At 45.1% G+C, this 22228-nt stretch overlaps 1 protein-coding gene across 2 annotated transcripts in view; it reads right to left on the bottom strand.

Moving 5' to 3' along the window:
* Positions 1–22228, bottom strand: part of ARHGAP6 (Rho GTPase activating protein 6) — a 469960-nt gene that overhangs the window by 238023 nt on the left and 209709 nt on the right. The window contains exon 1 of one of the 2 annotated variants that reach the window (XM_039234270.1): positions 1121–1344. The exons of the other annotated variant lie outside the window; for it this stretch is intronic. Coding sequence (XP_039090201.1) covers positions 1121–1165 — 45 coding nt within the window. The 5' untranslated portion in view covers positions 1166–1344. Of the gene's footprint in view, positions 1–1120; positions 1345–22228 lie in introns of those variants that run through there. 2 annotated transcript variants of the gene reach the window in all.

Below are 22228 nucleotides of genomic sequence, written 5' to 3'. Positions count from 1 at the left end.
AAAAAATTTTTTTTAATGTTAAGAGTGCATTTTGGAGGACAGGCATTCCAGACGGATATCTATCAGCCTAATTATAAATACTGCTGATTCTTGTCTTCATTTTATGCCTGCCTCTCTCCGATTTGAAAGCAGCACACACAATCTCAGCAGTGAAAATCATGTCAAGGAAAACTCAGTAAAGTAGCAGATGGCAGAACAGTCGCAACAGCCTGTCTCAAAACATCACAACTCACAACTGGAAAAAAAAAATGTCGCAAGACTGGAGTAAGCCACCGGGGCTGTCTGCCGGCCTCAAGCAGGCAGCATTCAGAACCTTCAGAAGGAGTACTCAGTCCTCAGAAACATCTCTCCTCTTTCTCAAAAATAAACTCAATCTAGAATCTGGATTTGGTCAGTCAGTCATTAACCTTGAAATCTCGACTCCTTCTTTAAAGGGGGAAAAGCCCATGAGCTCTGAGTCTGTGGTATCTGTCCTGCGGCCCCGTGTCCGGCGCAGTGGCTAGCACACAGTAGGTCCCCAATAGGTATTTGTTCAGACACTGAGTCAACAGGGAGGAGAGATGTCACGGCAGACCCCCTAGCGACCTCTTGTTTTCATCAGATAATGTGCAACGTTCCGTCCTGCCACAAACTCTCAGGGAAATGCACACCCTTTTTTCCAGAAGCAAACTGGCTGCACCCCAAAGTGCTCTGCAGCATTGTCTCTGGAGAGTCTGCTCCCCACACGCTCTGATCACGGAGCAGCCCTGCCTCCCGACCAGTTCTATTCTCGCTCTTGCAGCGTATCTTGAATGGGCGAACGTGGGCCTGGCCCCAGGAGCCCCCATTTCTCAGCCCTGGCCAGCGGCGAGGAGGCAGCAGGGCCCAGCTTCTGGCCCCCAACGCAGTGCCCACAGCGCGGGGCAAAGGAACGCGGGCTCCCCCGGTGGGGGCTCCCATTCTAAGGTGCACCCGAGTTTCTGTGCAGGTGATACTTGGGGGTGACGGACGCGACACCCTGCACCCCCTAACCCCGACCGAGGACCTCCGGGGAGGCACGGACCCATCAACCCCGCTCTGGCCCTTCCCAGGCTGGCCAAGTGGCGCCCCCTGTCGCCTCTGCGCGCGCCGGGACACTCACCGCGTAGTGCAGCTGCGGTTTCTCGCGGTTTACCGGGTCCCCCATGTCGCCAGCGAGGAGTGGCGGGCCCCCGAGCGCAGCCTGGGGTGGCGGCGCCTCTCCGAGGCCCCCCTATTTCACCGCCATCCCGGGGCAGCCCCCGGACGCGAGCCCCGTTCTCCGCCCCGAGCGCGGTGCGAAGCCCGCAGGCACCAGCGTCCCGCCTAGAAGCCGACAGGGACCGGGTGGAGGAGGCGGCCGCGGCGAAGGGAAAGGAGGAGGAGGAGGACGAGGAGGAGGAGGAAGAGGAGGAGGGGGGGAGGAGGAGGGGGAGGAGGAGGAGGAGGAGGAGAGGGGAGCGGCCGAGTCAGATGGGATGGGCGGGCGCTTAATTCCTTCCGCTGCTGGCGGGCTCCTGTGGCGGCCGCCGCCGCCGGCTGTTGGGGGCTGCAGCGACCTAGCGCGCCCACGACAGGTGTCAGGGCGGCCGGCGCTCCCACCTCCTGCCGCTCCGCCCCCGCCGGGCCCGTGGGCCCCGGGCTGCCAGGGCTGGGGCTGCTAAAGCCTTCAGCACCAGCGAGAGGGCGAGCTCGGGTTTCCAAGAAAGAGCGACTTTCGCTAACTTTGAAAGGGGTGTGGGCCTGACGCTGGAAGGCGATTCGGAACCGCTCCGGCGAGGGCGGAGTTTCGGTGTTTGGAAAGCCCTCCTTTGGGAGAGTCAGGCATCAGGGGGCCAAGTAATGCTGCCGGGATGGGGGTGGGGGGGCGCTCCGGAATGGAGGAAGGCCGGGCTGGGTGCTGGCCGGACCGCGCCGATTTGGGTAGACTGAGTCCCAGAGGGCTTGCAGGACCTAGGCGTGTCTGGGGAACCCGGCTAGAAGCGGGAGTCCTGAAGAATCTGCTGGAACGCCGGGACTGGCGACGGGGCCGGGCTGAACCTTAGCTGGGGGGTGGGGGCAGTGCTCAGAGCGCCGCTGTGCCTTAGTTCTTAGGTGCAAATCGGCAAAGGACACGGCAAGAGGTTTGGAAACAGAAGACACACACACTCTTTGCAAACGCTGCCGGACGGACCAAGTAGTTTTTAGCACGCATTGGAGCTTCACCACACCCCGGATAGGGGCGCTGAAGGCCCTCCCCTGGCCCAGCACTCTTGAGATTCCTGTGCGGCTTCCCCGCAAGCTAAGTCCAACCAGAGGCAGGGGCAGGGGCCAGAGTGCAGCCTCCAGACCCAGTGAAATCAATCAATCCAAGCCCAAGTGGGCTAGAAATGCAGTGGAAGGTGGATCTGTGGGTGGCGTGTCTCAGTTCTTCAGGGCCCCACTGTACTGGACTTACTGAGTGGCCCTTGCCCTGCTCTGTGTAGGTGTAAGGGGTGGGGAGAAGGGAAATGAGACCGTCCCCCATGTTGGAGCCCTTACGATTTAGTCGGATGGACGACCCAACTAACACAACATCAGTATATAATATTTTGAAAACAACCGGCATCAGAATTGTAAAGATGGAAATTGAAAAATAAAAAAAAAAAAACTGGGAAGGTGAAAGCCAGGGGGCCCTGAGGAATCTACTACTGGAGAATCCCACGACACTTCATCTTGCTGGAAAACTCTAAGAGTATGTCTACTAAAACTGATTATATGCCTGCCCTCTGATCCAGGAAATCCACTCCTGGATACATAGAGAAACGGGTGCCCATGGCTTCCTCCTGTACAAGAATGTTTATACTCTTTAGATAGAATCACCAAAATGGAAACAATCCAAGAGTCCATCAACTGCTGTGTGAGAAGCCATTGCGGTCTGTCCAAAAATGGGTATTACTCAGCCGTGAAAGGAAAATAATGCTGAGGCACACAGTGACACGAATTCTTCTAACAAACGTTGAGACAGAGACGTCATACACAAGACAGGACACAAGGTATGATTCTACTTATTTGTTGCAGAATTGAAATTCAAATGTTGAATCGAAATAGGCAAGTGGGACCTATGGTGATAGAAGCCTGAACAGCGATCACCAAGATAGGAAGTTGGAATCGACTAGAAAGGGGTACAAGGGAAACTTTAGGGGCGCTGGAAATGTTCTGTATCTTGATGTGTATGACAGTGACCTGAGTGCACCCACAGGCCCCCTGTATGTATATGTATATATACACACACATATATATACAGAAACAGTTTCTGTAGGGAAAGGGACTTATAGCTCGGGAGGTTTAATGGCAGGTGTGACAGAGAAAGAAATCCCAAAGCTGGCGAGTTCATCTTTCTCAACAGACCACAGTGAAGCAAAGGTCCCTAAATTGGTCCTGGCTGCATTCTCTGAAAGATGCCATATAGTGAAGCTTATGCTAATTCTTTGCCTTATTCCAACGGTCTTGAATGACGTAGCTCTACAGGTGCTTTCAGAAGCAGAGCAGAGTGAAAGCGAAGAGGGGACTTTAGGATGTCATTTGTCTGGCTCTGCCTGGATGTGTCAGGGAGCCGGGAGGGCCCCCAAGGTGAATGGACTCTGTGCTCCCACATGGCAGAGGGAAGGGAGGTCTGGGCAGGGCGTGCTACGGGGGGCCTGGGGCGAATGGTGAAATTGAACTTAAGACTGGCGCCACTCTGGTGACATGTTCCTGTTTGGGGCAGGGGACATTTATTTATCTGTTATTGCGGGATAAAATACACATAGTGAAGGGTGGACATTACACAAATCTGAACTCTACTGCTCAGTTGGAATTTTACCTGTGGGTGCACTCAGGTCACTGTCATACACATCATATATGTGTGTGTGTGTGTGTGTGTGTGTATGTATATATATATATATATATATATATATATATATGTATGTCACTATATACAGATACACACATATAATGTATATGTGTATATATATATACAGATACACACATATAATGTATATGTGTATATATATATACAGATACACACATATAATGTATATGTGTATATATATATACATATATATATAAAATGTGTGTGTATACACACACACACACACACGCACACACAAGGTGGGTCTCTGGCTTTAAAAAAATCTTATTAACCATAGCCCTTTGATATTACCCCTGAGTAAGCCGCCTCCGTGTTAAAGTTGAGTCACCTTACTCTGTTTGTGTGCCACCTTTGAAACATGTATTGTCACTAAACAGCATTATCCTAAGCCAGAAAGAATCCATCATTCTCAAACTGCGTTCTTACAGTCTAGGAATGACTTTTGCCTGCAAAGCATACTTCTTGCTAAATTGCCATTGCTAAGTCAGACTCAAATTCTTAAGCTCAATAGGACTGTTTTCCTGTGCTTGAAAGGTCTGGGGAGATAAGACAAAGCATTTTAAGACACGAAATGATCGACCCATGCTGCAAGACTCTTAAACTCCCTTCAGTGTGAACCCTACACCTTTTCAATTCTTAGTTCACTCGTTTAAGACTCAAGAAGGGGTGGGGGGGGGTGCCTGGGTGGCTCATTCCATTAAGCGTCCACCTCTTGACTTTGGCTCAGGTCATAATATCACAGTTTGTGGGTTTGAGCCCCCTGTCAGGCTCTGCACTGATAGTGGAGCCTGCTTGAGATTCTCTCTCTGCCCCTCCCCTGCTCACTCTCTTTCTCTCAAAATAAATAAATAAACTTTTTAAAGACACACACACCAAAAAAAAAAAAAAAAAAAAAAAAAAAAAAAAAAAAAAAAAAAAAAAAAAAAAAAAAAAAAAAAAAAGGACTCAAGAAGGGACCTAGAGGATTGGGCATAACTCTGAAAGTTCGATTAAATCTGAAACCATTTGAATTCCACACATTCTTTCTATCTGAGTATATTTCAAGGTATATTTTAAATACCACTCTAATCAAAATGTCTTATTTGCACATCTCTACTCCTAATTATCTTTCCCATGTTGGTTATTTATTCGCTCGGTCACTTAGAAGCACTGAATGTTTTTAGTGCATACAATTTGTAGGTATTGTTCTAGGTCATTTGAACTATATGTTAACATGGCAGGTGGTTTTGAAATTCAAATTGTGTCTGTTAGGTGACAGAAGGAGATATAAAGGAGAAAATGAAATCTCCCCCAGAGAAGGCTGAAGTTCATCCCATTCCCTCATTAAGTTAAGAGCCTACTTGGCTAATGTTCTCTTTTGATTAGTCACTTTTTCAAAAAATAATAAATTTTCTCTGATGTTTATCATTTCCCCCAGAGAGGACTCAAAAATAATCTCTAGGAGTTCCTCTCTCAGCATCATTTTGAAGAAAACATGTGTCATGCTCACAGTGGAATTTCCTCATCTTCCTGCCCCCAAATGTTACTGCATTTCCAGGACTGAAGGCTGCCCTTGCCACCAGGACCCTGAAATACAAATCTTTGTTTGCATTTACTCTGCCTGCCTATAAGCTGAGTCGACATTTTCCACGTCTAGTGCCAGCCCAAGGGTGATTACTTTTTCACGAACACTTTACCTAAGCTCGTGGAAGCAAATTCAACCTCAGAGTCTTGGAGGAGCTGGGGGCCCACCGAAGCATGAAAACCTATTTAGGATAGGGGGATAAGGCCCAGCCTTGACCCTTTTGGGTGGGGACCTCTTCCCTAAAACCTAACGCCTACACTCTTTCATTCTATTGTCTTATCAATCCGCCTGCCAGAATATTTTTCGAATTCTGAAACAGTTGATAATATACAATGTGCAGCTTATGAATTATTGCAAAACATATGCCCGTCACTGAGGTTAACAGATAGAAGACTGTGGGTGTCTCAGAGAGCCCCATGGCCCTTGACTACATGGTAGCATCCTTCCCTGATCCCAGTGACAGACCCTGCCCTATATTTTGTGGACTTGACTTCTTAGCTTCCCTTTTATAGCAGGGTTTCTCAAGCCTAACACTGTTGGCATCTGGGGACCGATAATTCCCCACTCCCCCACCAGCTTTATTGAGATACAACTGACATATAACATTGTGTAAGTTTAAAGGGTACCATGCGATAATTTGATACACATATGTATTGTGAAATAATTACCGCAACGAGGTGAGTTCATACTTCCATCAGCTTACATAATCACCGTATTTTGTATGTGTGGTGAGAACATTTAGGATCTATTCTCTTAGGAACTTTCAAGTATACAATACAGCATTGTTAGTTACTGTCACCACACTGTACACTAGATTCCCAGACCTTATTCATCTTATAACTGGAAGTTTGCACCATATGACCATCATCTCCTCATTTCCCCTCCTCTGGGAAAGCGCTGTTCCACTCTCTGTTTCTATGAATTTGTCGGGTTTTCTTTTTTAGATTCCACATATAAGTGAGATCACATAGCATTTGTCTTTCTCTGACTTACTTCACTTAACATAATGCCCTCAAGGTCCAAGGTCCATCCATGTTGTCACCAGTGGTAGGGTTTCCTTTTGTTGTGGCTGAAGTGTGTGTGTGTGTGTGTGTGTGTGTGTACACACACACACACACACACACACACACACATATACACACACACACACACATAATATAGGGAGAGAGTGACAGATGGAGGGGGGAGAAGAAGAGGTGTCACATTTTCTTTATTCATTTAAATAGATAGACACTTAGGGTGCTTTCATATCTTGGTTACTGTAAATAATGCCACAATGAACACAGGAGGGCACATATGTCTTTAAGATCCTAACTTCAAGGGCACCTGGGTGGCTTAGTCGGTTAAGCGTCTGACTTTCGCTTTGGTCATGATCTCTCGGTTCGTGGGTTTGAGCCCCTCGTCGGGCTCTGTGCTGACTGCCAGCTCAGAGCCTGGAGCCTGTTTCAGAGTCTGTGTCTCCCTCTCTCTGACCCTCCCCTGCTCACGCTCTCTCTCTCTCTCTCCTAGAAATTAAAAAAAAAAAAAAAGATCCTAAGTTCAATCCTTTTGGACAGACACCCAGAAGTGGGATTGTTGGATCCTACAGTAGATCTATTTCTAATTTTTAATTTGTCAAGGAACCTCTATATCATTTTCCATAATGGCTGCCCCAATTTACAGTCCCCCCCAACAGTGCACTATGGTTTCCTTTTTTCCACATCCCCACCAACACTTGTTACCTCTTGTCTTTTCAATAAAAGCCATCCTGACAGGTGAGGTGGCATCTCACTGTGGTTTTGATTTGCATCTCCCTCATGATCAGTGAGGTTGAGCACATTTTCATGTGTCTGTTGGCCATTGTATGGCCACTGTCTTCTTTGGGGAATGTCTATTCCGGTCCTTTGCCTATTTTTAAATGGGGTTATTGGGGTTTTTGCTATTGAGTTATTTGGATATTAACCCTTCACCAGATACATGGTTTGCAGCTATTCTCTCCCATTCCTTTTGCCTTGTCATTTTGTTGATTGCTTCTTTTGCTGTGCAGAAGCTTTTTTGTTTGAAGTAGCCCCACTTGTTTATTTTTGCTTCTGTTTCTTGTAGCTTGGGCATCCTACTGACAGTTCTTTATTGTGGAGGCTGTCCTATGGGTTGTAGGATGTTTAGCGGCATCCCTGGAACCTAACCACTGGAAGCCAGTAGTAGCTCCCTCCCCCAATTAGGACAACCCAAAATGTCTCCAGACATTGACAAATACCCCCTGGGGTGGCGGCAAGATCACCCCTGTTTTGAGAACCACTGCTTTTTAGGAAGTTGAGCATCCATAAATGTTAGACCTCGGTGTTGCCTGTCTTCTTACTTTATATAAAGGATTCCTAAGTATGTTGTATTGCATGTGGCTTTTTTTACTCAACATTATGCTTTTAAGGTTCTTCCGTGTTGTTATAGGCGGCCCTAGTTCAGTCATTCGCATTGTCGTCCAGTATTTCATCGTAGGTGTTTAACATGGTTCATCTTTTCAACTGTGATGGGCATGCGTGTCCTTTCCAGTCTGGGACTACTGAAAACCATCCTTCTTGAACCTAATTACACACATCTCCTTGAGCACAAGCACATGCATTTTTTTATCGGGTGCAAACCCAGAAACAAAATTGCTAGGTCATACGTATGCATGTCTTTAACTTTACTGGACAATGCCCAATAATTTTCTGAACTGATTGTACCGATTAGAATCTTTGTTTACACTATGGTATAAATAGACTGAACATAGTTTATATAAAGACTGAACACAGTTTAGAGTTGTCTCTCTTCTAGGTTTTCTCATGGGGCTACGAAGATAAAGTTCAGGAAATCAAACTCTAGGATCAAGAAGGAGAGACAGGGAAGAAGCTTGAGATCCTCTTTGTCCCAAATCACAAGTCTCCTGTAAGTGAAGAACCTACCAGCCCTGCTGGCGTCCTGGCACTGGAAATGCCATTGCTGACTCCAGCCACAAGTACAGGTAGAAGCAAGGGTTACATCAGTTATGCCTTTGAGGGAAGACATTTTATTGTGCAGAAAATCAGCATCCTGGGGGGGAAATACCTCAGCGACCCAAACGTAAACCTGAATGCCACTTACGGAATTACCACTTTGTTCCATAGCCATAATTTCTCCCCTTCTTCTGAACTCTAACAACGATATGGAGATGGGAGGGATCCAAGGAAGAATAAAGGGTCCCATTCCTTTCTGCAGCTAAGTTAGAGAGAGACAGTCCCCCAGCCTGAAGACAGATCTGCTCTGCAGGCCAGTGAATGAGGAATTCCTGGGGGGTGCCAAGAATGGTGTCTGGAGCTGTGGTGACACAGGACAGAGAAGAAAGAGAAGAATGCCTGTCATCATCTGGTACCATTGCCCTCAGCCTTGATTCTGACTACAAGGAGTATCAGGAAGTTATCCATCAACCAGAACTGACGACATGATGACTTGTGAATGCAGGGGGGTAAGAAAAGGGAGGGAAGGGGACAATATACCAACCATTACAATAGGTTCAGCTTGGCCTCACTGCTTTGTCCTTTTCTTGCCATTTTTGATATTTTCACCAAAGAAATGCTACTCGCTGTCAGGGAGCCAGGGAGAGTGCCCTTCAAAAGTATCCACAGAGGGGCGCCTGGGTGGCTTGGTCGGTTAAGCGTCCGACTTTCGCTTAGGTCATGATCTCACGGTTCGTGGGTTCGAGCCCCGCGTCGGGCTCTGTGCTGATTGCCAGCTCAAGCCTATTTCAGAGTCTGTGTCTCCCTCTCTCTCTGACCCTCCCCTGCTCACGCTCTCTCTCTCTCTCTCTCTCTCTCTCTCTCTCTCCTAGAAATAAATAAAAATATTTAAAAAAAAATTTTTTTTAAAAGTTTAAAAAAAAAAGTATCCACAGAGCCATGTTTCTAAAACAAATTTTCTACTCAAGGGTTATTAGACAAAAAGAAGAGGTTGCAATCCCTCTGGTTGTGACTTCCCTGAAAAACAGTTCAAGAATCAGGCATCTGCTTTTCATTATATCCATAATCTAATGTTAGTCTATTGCCTTCGCACAACCACTTATAACGTCCTTCCCTCTGCGTGGTGTCGCAAGCGTGTAAAGCCTGCAGGATGCCCATGGCAACACCAGTGCTGCAGGTGCTACAATTATTATTTGAGACAATAACAATTCCGCTAATTATTGAACGTGTACGTCACCGGTCCTTTGTTCAACTAGATGCTTTTCAAATAGCAAATCTGGATCCTTGGAATAACAGTGCGAGGCAAGTACGATCATCCCCATTTTGTTCATGGGGGTAATTAATTTCCTTTGCACATCTCGTAAGTGGTGGAGTTGAGATGTAAAGGAAAGTTGGGTCCATGTCTCTTTGTAGGCCATCCAGTACATTTCCAAGTAGAGACCCCTTTTGATAAGTCAAACTTATCAATTTCTACAGTACCTTCTTGTAAAACAGGGTCAGATAGTACCAGTGCCCCATCCCTCTCTCCTTGATCAGTACTTCTCCATGGAGACAAAGGGACACTAGACAATGTCTGGAGACGTTTCTCGTTGTGACAAAGTGTGGGCAAGGGGATGGGATGCCACGTGCATCTAGTGGGTAGAAGCCAGGGATGTGCGAAATATCCCCCACGGTGCAGGACAGCCGCCCCCGGGCCCTGACAAAGAACTAGCCTGCCAAAAAGTGTCAAGAGCGCCGAGGCTGAGAAACCCTTCATGGACATAAGAAATTCATCCTTTAATAATTTCCACTTAGCAGTGCATCTCACACCAACAACGAACTTTGTTTTAGTGGAGTGGGTCTTGCTTTCCTCGAGAAAACAAGGACAGCTATCCTCAGAGCAGAAGCGTCAGGCTGAGCAATGGGACTCCCACACGGGTGGGTCTCCACTCACACAGAGCGCTGAAAGTCTAACAGGTAGGGTAAAAACTGGCCATTTGTGCCACCCAAACTGATGCTTTAGAGTCCTTTGGAGCACTTGACTAGTCACCCGACAAAACCACTGTTACAACCTCAAAATCCCCTCATTTCAGAGGCTCAGCAATATTATGAATGATGGCACCTGGCACTACTCTGGTGCCGACAGCTTTCAAAGCAATTTCACATGTAACAGTGTCCGCCCCCCCCCAATCTCTTTTGTGGTTATGATTTTCATTTTTCATAGGAAGCAGGGATATATAAGGCAAATGTTAAGAATTCATTGCCAGAAGTGCAACAAAATGAAAATGAAACAGTATCCTTCACTTGCCAAACCACCTAAACCTGTCTGTATCCCATTAATCCACCAAATAGAGAGGAGGGACCAAAGATTTCCAGATCTCCAAGAAATGCTTGGTACCTAAAGGTTGAGGACCACCAGTCGAGCACGGCCTTCGTTGCCCTGCTGTGCAATGAGAGCCAATCAAAGAAAACTGTTCCAAGCTTCATTTCTTGATTTGTTTCCTTTGGTACCATGCATTATAAAAGTGGTTCTCAACTAGGGGTAATTTTGTCCCTCGGGGCATATTTGGCAATGCCTAGAGATTTTTTTTGGTCACAAGTTTGGGTAGGGGCATGAAGTGCTACTTAGAATTTAATGGATAGATGCCAGGGATGTTGCTAAACAGCCCACCATGAACAAGATACACACAAGATACACCATCCCACCAACACACACACACACACACACACACACACACACACACACACAGAGCAAAGAATGTTCTGGCTCTAAATGCCTGTAAGGTTAAGGCTGAGAAACTCCATAGATAAAATGGTTCTGGTCCAAATAATCGTAATATATCAGAATCTTAGCATCAGATGAGGACATTTTCATATTTCAAGTTTCATTGTCATCCTTCTTCACGTTCATAAACATGGCATCTACGGAAAGATGACCTGGAGAGGTTGTGAGATTCCTCCTCCCTTTTGTCAGAAGACAGGACAAAAGGAATAGGGATCAAAAATAAATGGCTAACATCATGGAAAGAGCCTAAATGTCCATTAACTGACAAATGGATCAGAAGATGTGGTTTATCTATACGATGGAATACTACACGGCAATGAGAAAGAATGACATCTGGCCATGTGTAGCAACGTGGATGGAACTTGAGGGTGCTATGCTGAGTGAAATAAGTCAGGCAGAGAAGGACAGATACCATATGTTTTCACTCATATGTGGAACAGGAGAAACTTAACAGAGGACCATGGGGGAGGGGAAGGGGAAAATAGTTAAGGAGAGGGAGGAAGGCAAACCATAAGAGACTCTTAAATACTGAGAACAAACTGAGGGCTGATGGGGGTGGGGGAGAGGGGAAAGGGGGTGATGGGCACCGAGGAGGGCACTTGCTGGGATGAGCACTGGGTGTTATATGGAAACCAACTTGACAATAAACTATAAAAGGGAAGAAAACGAAATAAATGGCTAATCCGCACTTCTGAAAGTATGGTCTTTAGGTCCATATACATCAAAATCACTTGTCAGGGGGTATTTAAAAAAATAGATCGTGAGGACCTCCCCAAAACACAATGAATGAGAATCTCTTGGAGCACCACCTCAGGGTTGATTTTTAGCAAGAACCCTTGATTGTTATCATGTACAGCAACACAGTTGGCAAACCTCTGGTGCCATGGTAGTAAGACGCAGAGACGAATGCCTAGGAAGGCCAAATGACTCGTTCAAGGTCAGGCAGCTAGCATGAGACAATGCAGAACTCACTCTGCCCTCTGAACTGAAACATTCCAAACTCTATGACTAACAAGCCAGGATCAGATCCATTTGTGGTTATTAAAATGTAAATGAACATAACATTTGGTCCAGTTCAGTACAATCTAGCACCTGCTAAGTCACTTGCTATATTTTTCTGTGGTTTTGTCAAGTTTTATCCCCATTGTCTTTGTGACTAACAGAGAAGGAATGCTACATAGGACTTCTTTCAAAGCTCTCAGGATAACTGATCTTCATTAAACTTTATTTTTCAAAACCATGGAATTCCTTTTTCTCACATTAGCATGTCAAAAATGACAAATGTGTATAAATTACATAAATTATTGGTCCTTTTAGATTTTCCAAAGGGAAAATCCCTTCAGAGTCTATTGAAAATCCTTCCCACCTAGAATAATTCCTTGTCTCCCATCTTAGCAAAATAAAGTTGCCAGCCACTATTTCTCTGTGGTTGATGGGAAAGTCTGAGATTTGGAACAAAGGAATGCTGGTTTGTACATCATAACTGACAATGTGACAACTTCAAGGCTATTGGCTTGCATTTCTGTAAGTCCCATTTTTACAGTGGGATGATCGAAAGAACAAAGAAAATTCAGTCTATGAAAGCTGAAGAAGGCCATGGAGACAATGATGAATGGTTTGAAGGGACGTCATGTGTGAGAAAGGAAAACCTTGTCAGTTTTCTCCAGGAGGCTGGACAAGACTCAAGAGTGGAAATTATGAGGACATGGATTTTGGCTCAACATAAGAGAAAACTTTCTACATTTAACCTGGCAATTCTACTCCTAGGTATATAACAAAAGGAATTAAAACATATGTCGATACAAAAACTTGCATGTGTGTGTTCACAGTACCACTATTCATAATAGCCTAAAGTGGAAACAACCCAAATGTCCATCAACTGATTAATAAACAAAATGTGGCCTATCCATACAATGAAAAATTATTTGGCCATTAAAAGGAATGAAATTCTGGTATATGATAAAACATGGATGAACCTTAAAAACCTTATGCTAAGTGAAAGAAGTCAGTCACCAAAGACCACATATATGATCCCATGTATTAGAAATGTCCAGAAGAAAGTCCACAAGAAAGTCCACAGAGACCGAAAGTAGATCTGTGGTTGTCTAGGGCTGGGGAGATAGGAGGATGGTGAGTTAAGAAGGTGATAGCTAAAAAGTACAGGGTTTCTTTTCAGGGTGATGAAAATGTTCTACAATCGATTGTGGGGTAGTTGCACAACTTCGAATATACTAAAAGCCATTTCATTGTTCCCTTAAATGGTTGAATTGTATGAAATGTGAATCGGACGTCCATAAAGCTATGAGAGAGACAGACACAGAGAGAGAGAGAGATAGAGAGAGGAAGGAAGGAAGGAGCGAGCAAGGGAGGGAGGGAGGGAGGAAGGAAGAAACTGGAAGGAAGGAAGGTAGGAATGAATGAATGAATGAATGAACAAAGGAAGAAAAGGAGGAAGGAGGGAGGGAGGGAAAGAGGTTGAGAGGGAGGAAGAAATTAGAAGGAAGGAAGGAAGGAACAAACAAAGGAACAAAGGAATGGAAGGAGGAAGGGAGGGAGGAAGGGGGGAAGGCAGGAAGGGGGGAAGGAAGGGAGGAAGCGGGTAATGGGAGGAAGGCCTTCATAACAAATTGAGTAGTGCCGGAGAAGACAGCCAGCTACCCCAGGACGTGGTGATTTCTTCTTGCTGGCGGTATCGAATAGCCTGAGCCTGGATGAGCATCAGCTGGAGAGGCTATGCTATATGGGCAGCTTCACTATTGGACCGGCAACTCTAAAATTTCAGAGGCAATGTTGTGCCATTTTCCTGTTTCCCTGGCTCTAACAGAGTGGCTCAAAGCTAAAGACTGGCTTCTGTTAGCTCATTCAGGCCATTGTTTCATCCATCCTTTCGACGCTAACTGAAGACAAGGCCTTGTGCTCCTTCTCTCCTAAGAATATAGTTCCTTCTTGCCTTAGGCAGATTTCCCCAGAAACAGACACTAGGACAAGCATGCATGTGCAAGTGATTTATTAAGGGCACGTTCCCAGGAGAAACGGGTAAGGGGTAAGCGTAACAGGGGAGGAAAGGGGAGGAAGCCGAGCAACCGTGTGATTTCTGGCCAAGTCCCAGTCTCCGCCTGATCCTACGGGGAGTTCTGGAGTATAAATTCCATCTCAGAGCTGTCCCATCTCAGACCAAAGGAGCCGGGCTTTAACGTTCTCACACCTGCCAGTCATGGGCTATGGGATGCCCCAGGGTGATGTAAAGTCCCAGGCACTTCCTGCTCTTTATGGCTTTAAAGAAACTTCTCGAGAATCCCAAAGGAGGTCCTCTGAAGTTCACAGATGTTGGTCATTAGAAGCAAACCACACAGAAGCTGGGGGATGGGTCAGGCACACAGAACCGATAACAGATCTGAGATAGTCTGAGCAAAGCACCAATAGCAAGTGTCCATTACACTTCTGGCTGAAAATTTGTTAAGCCCTAAGGGCTGTTTATGACTCCGTTCCCATGTACGGAGGTCCTGAGTGGGGCAGAAGCTTATTTCCCCAGAAGGGTTTACAGCAAGGTGAAGTGTGAGCTGATCTTCCGAGGCCCGGTGCTCCAGCTTATCCTTTTCCTTGCTCATAAATGATTTATCTGCCTTCTCCATCCACATTAGACCTATTTCATTTCTTATATTGAGGTGGTGAATCTGTCCACGAGACCACAGGGAATTTCTCAGTGGCTTCGGCACCCCAAGTCACCTTTTAGCCACTTTCTTGAAGTCTGGGTCAGCTCCAAAATATGCCAACCCATGGAACCATCCATGACTGGGTTACTTCACTTACCAGACTCACTTCCTTTCACTGAATTACAGACCGTCACAAATATAGCTAAGATGCGACTATCTAAAAACACAGTTCAATGCTCTCCATTTCATCCACCATGTTTTGACATCCTTTGTTTGGTTTTTATTTATTTATTTTTAATAGTTTATTGTTAAGTTGGTTTCCATACAATACCCAGTGCTCATCCCAATGAGTGTCCCCCTCCATGCCCATCACCCCCCTTCCCCTCTCCCCCACCCCCATCAGCCCTCAGTTTGTTCTCAGCATTCAAGAGTCTCTCATGCTTTGCCTCCCTCCCTCTCCCCCACTATTTTCCCCCTTCTCCTCCCCCACGGTCCTCTGTTAAGTTCCTCCTAATCCTCCTGCACGTGCAAACATATGATATCTGTCCTTCTCTGCCTGACTTATTTCGCTCAGCATGACACCCTCAAGTTCCATCCATGTTGCTACACGTGGCCAGATGTCATTCTTTCTCATTGCCATGTAGTATTCCATCATATAGATGAACCACATCTTCTTGATCCATTCGTCCGTTGATGGACACTTAGGCTCTTTCCATGTTTTGGCTATTGTGGAGAGTGCTGCTGTGAACATTGGGGGTCCATGTGCCCCTATGCATCAGCACTCCTGTATCCCTTGGTTAAATTCCCAGCAGTGCTATTGCTGGGTCATAGGGGAGTTCTATTAAGTTTTTTGAGGAACCTCCACACTCTTTTCCAGAGGGGCTGCACCAGTTTTCATTCTCACCAACAGTGTAGGAGGGTGCCCACTTCTCCACATCCTTGCCAGCATCTATAGTCTCCAGCAATTTCTTACCTGACACATCCCCAAAGGCAAGGGAATCAAGAGCAAAAATAAACTATCGGGACCTCATCAAGATAAAAAGCTTCTGCACGGCAAAGGAAACAATCAAGAAAACTAATAGGCAACCGACGGAATGGGAAAAGATAGTCGCAAATGACATATCAGATAAAGGGCTAGTATCCAAAATCTATAAGGAACTCACCAAACTCCACACCCGAAAAACAAATAATCCAGTGAAGAAATGGGCAGAAGACATGAACAGACACTTCTCCAAAGAGGACATCCAGATGGCCAACAGACACATGAAATGATGCTCAGCAGCCCTCATCATCAGGGAAATACTGATCAAAACCACACTGAGATACCACCTCACACTGGTCAGAGTGGCTAAGTTGACAGCATTTGTTGCTTACCGTCCTTTTTGGGTGGTGGGGATTATTCTAGTGTGTGACCCTGTGAGTGTGTGTGTGTGTGTGTGTGTGTGTGTGTGTGTGTGCGCCCACGCAGAGAGAGACAAGTTAGAACAGTGCCAGGAATAAATAAGCTCCATGTCAATGGTCGCTATTATCACACAGGTACAGAACTTTCGTCAGGGGGCAAAGTGAGGTCTTTGTCCTCCAAACTGTTCTGCTAAAGAACTTGCAATGATTTTGCTGACCTACTTCAATTCTGAAAAATTGTTTCTATTTCACCTTCCTTTCTGCTACTTCTTATTAGCACCTTCTTATTGGTAACTGCTTCCTCTGAGGTTACCATGCAAGATAGGGTTAATGGTAAAACTCCTCAGTAGCAAAGAGAAATATAGTAAATATTAGGTAGACTGAAAAACAACGGGAGGGGGGAGGGCAGAAACAAAAAGCTCCCAGAAACTCTTAATGCATATTTCTGGCAGTGAGGAGCTTGGTTTTGTTTGTATCTTTGAAAGTGCACAAGTTGAAACTCCATAAATAGAGGTGCTTCTGTACCACTTTCTATGGCTAATATTTTCTTTTTCTCTGACGTCTGTCCCTAGCATTTCAGTTCATGGTGAGCACTTAATAAATGCGTGACGACTGATGTTAGAAAGTGTTACAGGGGCCCCAAAGCATCCTGGCAGGAGCAGAGAGCATTCTAGAAAAATCTAAGAAAATACCAAATGTGAAAAATCACCATTCAATTAATTTACACAAGCCTGAAAAAGAGAGCCTGTTGCACTTCAACATGATTTGTTTGGTTTGGTTTGTTTGGTTTGGTTTGGTTCTCAGGGAACAAGTGACGGGAGATGTTTGTCTCCAATCTGGCATAGGAGTCAGTAAAAAATGGTTTTTACGTTTCTAAATGGTTGAAAGAAAAATCAAGAGCAGAATAAGGCTTCATGACACCTAAAAATTACCAAACCCCTCAAATTTTGGCATTCATAAATAAGGTCTTATCGGAGCCCAGACACGCCCATCCAGTATATATACTTGCCCATGGCTGCTTTCAAGGGCCTCATATAACTGGTCTTTAACAGAAAATGCTCACTGACCTCTGAATTAGAAAACTAAAATAGTACTTTGTCTCGTTTGATTTTTTTCCCCCTACTTTTGGCTTTCATTTTCTCCCTTCTGGAGTTTTACAAGTCCAAGGAAGAAAACATATCTTCTACATATTCGTTTCTATTAACATCGCAATTATTTTGTTTCATTTATAGCCTTGAAGCAGCCAGACAACTTGCCAAAGATAAACCAGCCTGTTTAGGTCAGGCAGACTTCCAAGCTGGATTCTGCTGTGCCACATATCTGAGCTCTTAGAGACACATTTCTGCTATTTCTAGACGTCTCAGGTAAATGTACATGAGATTCATTCGGTCTGTAGATGGCATCCCACCAATGTTTCTTCTAAAACAATACAGACCATAGCTAAAAACCAACCTTCCCTTGTTGCATTTGTATTTGCTATTCTCAAATCATTTGTCAAGTATTTCTCTCTCATCGACTGGGACTTTCTAAGTCTCATCAAAAGGAAAGATTTTCCTATGCCCTCCTCTGGCGAGTTTAATCCTGATTTTGGACACAGGCTGTTCCTGGGTATCCCCCCATCCAATCTTGAAGTGGGTTTGTATTCATTTGCACTGGATTCAGTTACATACCCTGCCATGCCACGCCATGTGCTCTGAGACCAGAGAAACGGAAGATTCTACACCATGCTTGTCTATATTTGGCCCTCGGAGTTGGACTGTCTTGCCCTGTCTCAAAAACCCTGGTCCATTCAGAGGAAGTAGCCTCAAATTGTTATTTATTTTCATGGCATAAGCTTTTTATTAGGCTGTGACTTCTAGGTCATGCCATACTGCACAAAAATGTGTGTATAAAAACTGTTCAGACGCGTCAAGATTCTGGAAGGTAACCAGAATCCAACCCATTTTCTACAACTAGCGTGATGTGTGCCGAGCATTCCAAAACATGGCCCTCTACCTTCTTGGCGTCTTGCCCCGGGGAGATGACCTTTGAAATTCTAGGTCACACACTGAACACGAGTCCTTTGTTTTCAAGGGGTAAAACCCATCCGCCCATAACACCCGTCTTCCAACATCACATCCATCACCACTTTCCCCCCACCCCTTCCATTTCCCCTTTGCCCATATAACTCCCACTAGCCTCTCTGGGTTTCCTGAACCGTCCAGACCCATCCCACCAGCATCACCCCCCATAGGAGGCCCCGCAGGCCTTGTGGTCAGACCACTGCTAGGACACTCATCTTGTCTGTTTCCTCCTAAAATACTGTTTTCCTTCAAGACAGGGGCTGTCATGGTCATCTTTCTACCTCAAGAGCCTGGTCCCGTGCCATACAGCAACCACTGGAAAAATATTTATTGAATGCTGTTACTAATTCCAGGAGATGAGAACAATCTGCATTTGGTGATTACAGCGCCAGCAAGTCTAGAAAGAACCTGAACCAGAATCAACAACAATGGCAGAGATGGTTGCCTCGAGTAACCCGGTGATTTACCCAACAGAATTGTCTCCTTGAGCCAGTCTTGACTCCCCTGCCCTGATGTTCAATGTCGCAGACAGTTCTCAATTAGCATTAGGACACTGTGATGGAGCACGGAAGAGCAAAACCTTCCAAAATCATAATTCTGATTTCTAGGCAGAAATATACCACTTCCCCAGAAAAGTAAAGGCCACAGGAACTTACAGGGACATCATCCAATCTCAGGGCCACCATCTTAGGTAACAGAAGAAATATATTCCAGGGCCTCGCACAAGGGAATTCAGCATGGCCAAGAGGTAAAGCAGCCCACAGAATAGGAGAGCTTCCCGAGGACCCATCAGTCGATGTAGAGTTTTGGAGGCGGGGCCTATCTGTTTTGGTTTCTCATGAAACCAGGGGAATCTGCTCAAATTCCTGTGAAAAGGTTGAGTTTTGATAACAGTCTGTCCCATCTTTGACATTTATCTCTGTTCATCTCTGATATCAGACACCGAGACCTAACTCCTTGATCGCCTGACACCGAGGAGCCACAGTGGGGTACAGGAATGGGCTTCTCTTAAGACGAGGCTCTCCAAATGGTCTGGCTCACAAAGCAGAAAGCCCACTTAACTTCTGACCACAAGAGCTTGGCACAGGCACCCTTGTCGCAAAGCCCCCCAACCCCCAACCGCACTCTCCACCAGGACTGCCAAGGAAAAAAATGGAAGGCACAGGGAAGCTATTTCCCCTCGGAGCAGCAGTAACCCAAACACGGGGGCCGAAGCAGCTGCATGGGTGTCGTTTTCCCTTCTACTGCCAGATCTTGATTTTCACAAAAATGCAAGTCATGCAATTTTCGGTGGTTTCTCCTCAATTGATATTTGGATACATTTTCCTCAAAAAACACTGTCCTTTGAGGTGCTGTACCAGACCTAGGAGGATGCATCAAGATAATCTAAATCTTCTGAGAGTCCCATAACAGTCTCTTCTTACTTGCCAGTTTTTGTCCTTTCTTTTAAAGGATAGTAATTTTAATTTTTTTTTTATTTTTTAATGTTTATTTATTTTGAGAGAGAGAGAGAGCCAGAGCATGAATGGGAGAAGGGCAGAGAGAGAGGGAGGCACGGAATCTGAAGCAGGCTCCAGGCTCTGAGCTGTCGGCACAGAGTCTGACATGGGGCTTGAACCCACAAACCGTGAGATCATGACCTGAGCCGAAGTCAGAGGCTCAACTGACTGAACCACCCAGGTGCCCCAAGGATAGTAATTTTAAAAACCTCATAAATGTCTACATATATGTATTCAAATATATACACATATATGGGGTAATATGTATTTTTATACACATATGTAGTCACGATTCTCATAGAATATGTAAAAATGATATTCTATTCTTAAATTAAAGATTTTGGATAATTATGAAATATGAGAAGTACATCTTGTGTCTGTACCAGAACTCTGGATTGCATAGCTAGATGTATTGACCATTATTCAATTGTTTAAATTTAGTTTATAGCAGTGCCTTTATTTTAAGCATGGCCATCAATTAATGCTTGGAGTATTACATTCCTTTTATTAATTTTTAGCATTTAATATCTTTCTTTCCTTTAGAACTCCTCACTTGCACCCATGGGAGAAACAATTTTACCTCAATACATCAGCCAAAAATTTGGGTGATTCTTTAAAAAGACTTGGCTATTTCTTCTGACCTTCTTTAAAACCTGCCTCAGTTACATGGCTTTAGAGACGTAATACTTTAATCCTTTCTGAAAATCAAAAATTGATGTTTTGGAGACGTGCACATATCTTATCCAGCCTCCCACACAAGACTGGGCAGCCAGCCCAAATCCAAGAGTGCAATTGAGTCAGACAACACTTAGCACACAAACAGTTCCCTCAGTCTCCACTGTCTCTTTACAATTTCACAAAGTTAAGACTAAACATAAATGGAAAAAAAAAATCGCTCCTTCCAAATTGCCTTCTTAGGATCCATAAATTCCACATTCAGCTGGCCTTACAGCCTTCACTTTCTCCTTTGGCCAGAAAGCCCAGGGACATGGGGTCTGCTCAACGGGTTCATCTGCTGCGACTAGAGACAGCCTTCTAGTCATGGCCAAGACCACCTGCAAGGCCACGCTGTGGGTGGATGCATGCAGTCTGAGGCTGTGAGCAGCAAAGAGGAAATGGGTTCCATTTGCTACTGAGACTAGAATGCAAACATCGTCTCAAACAAAGGGCGGGGCCCGTTGTGTCGCCTGGTGTGGTCTTCTTAGGAGGAACGCGTCGCTGTAGGCAACCTGTTTCTGCAAAAATTTCTCTTATTTATTTTTCCAGCTTCATTGAGATATAATTGACGTACAATGTTGTGTCAGGTTAAGGTGTCCAAAGTGTTGATTCCATACCTGTTTCAACTTTTTTAACTGAAATGGAGTTGACGTCCAGTATGATGCTAGTTTCAGGTATATGACATAGAGATTCAACATGTCTGTAATTATGAAGAGATCTCCTCAATAAACCTAGCTACCATCTGTCAGCATGCAAAGTTGTTACGTATTATTAACTATATCCACTGTGTCGTACTTTGTAACCCCCTTGTCTTCTTTATGACTGGGTCTGAACCTTTTAATCCCCTTCCCCTATTTTGCCATCTCCACCTCCATCTCCACCCCCCCCGCAACAACCACCAGATTATTCTCTGTATCTATGAGTCTGTTTCCATTTTGAATTTTTTTGTTGTAGTTGTTCATTTGTTTTGCTGTTTTAGATTCCACATATAAGTGAAATCATACGGTTATTTGTCTTTCTCTGTTTGACTTATTTCACTTAGACTATTGGGCAATACTTTTTAAAAGTTTTTAATGTTTATTTACTTTTTTGAGAGAGAGAGAGAGAGAGAGAGAGAGTGGGAGAGCGCACAAGCAGGAGAGGAGCAGAGAGAGGGAGACACAGAATCTGAAGCAGGCTCCAGGCTCTGAGCTGTCATTACAGAGCCCAGTGTGGGACTTGAACCCATGAACTGTGAGCCAAAGTTGTACGCTCAACTGACTGAGCTACCCAGGAGGCCCTAGGCAATATTTTTAATAGAAAACTGGCTGAGAGTAGCGCTTCTAGGTTTCCCTCATTAAGGAGATGTGTATTCATTTTCTTTGTGGTGGGAACCCCTTACTGAACTACAAAATATAAGCCAAACAGTACTGAATTCACAAGTGCACAAGTCAGTGCATTTTGCCAAAGTGAACACCCTTGTATAATGACTACCTGGTGTAAGAAAACGCCCCTTCCCAATCTTTACTGCCAAAAGTAACCACTATCCTGACCAGCAACACCATAGGTTTCATTTCATTTGCCTATTTCTGAACTTCAGATAATAGAATCCCACCACGGACAGTCTTTTTCTTAGGGGGCAGTGGGGGGGGGGAGGTCTGCCTTCTTTCGTCACAATTGCCCTATTGCGTGTTACAGCCAATGGTGGCACTTCATCTTCATTGCTGAGTATTCCACTGTATGCATAAAACACGGCTGTTTTCCTTCTC

The sequence above is a fragment of the Hyaena hyaena genome, unplaced genomic scaffold (assembly GCF_003009895.1).
Source record: "Hyaena hyaena isolate Hyena2069 unplaced genomic scaffold, ASM300989v1 scaffold_85, whole genome shotgun sequence".
Classification (NCBI taxonomy): Eukaryota; Metazoa; Chordata; class Mammalia; order Carnivora; family Hyaenidae; genus Hyaena; species Hyaena hyaena.
This window is presented reverse-complemented; position numbering and strand designations above follow the sequence as displayed.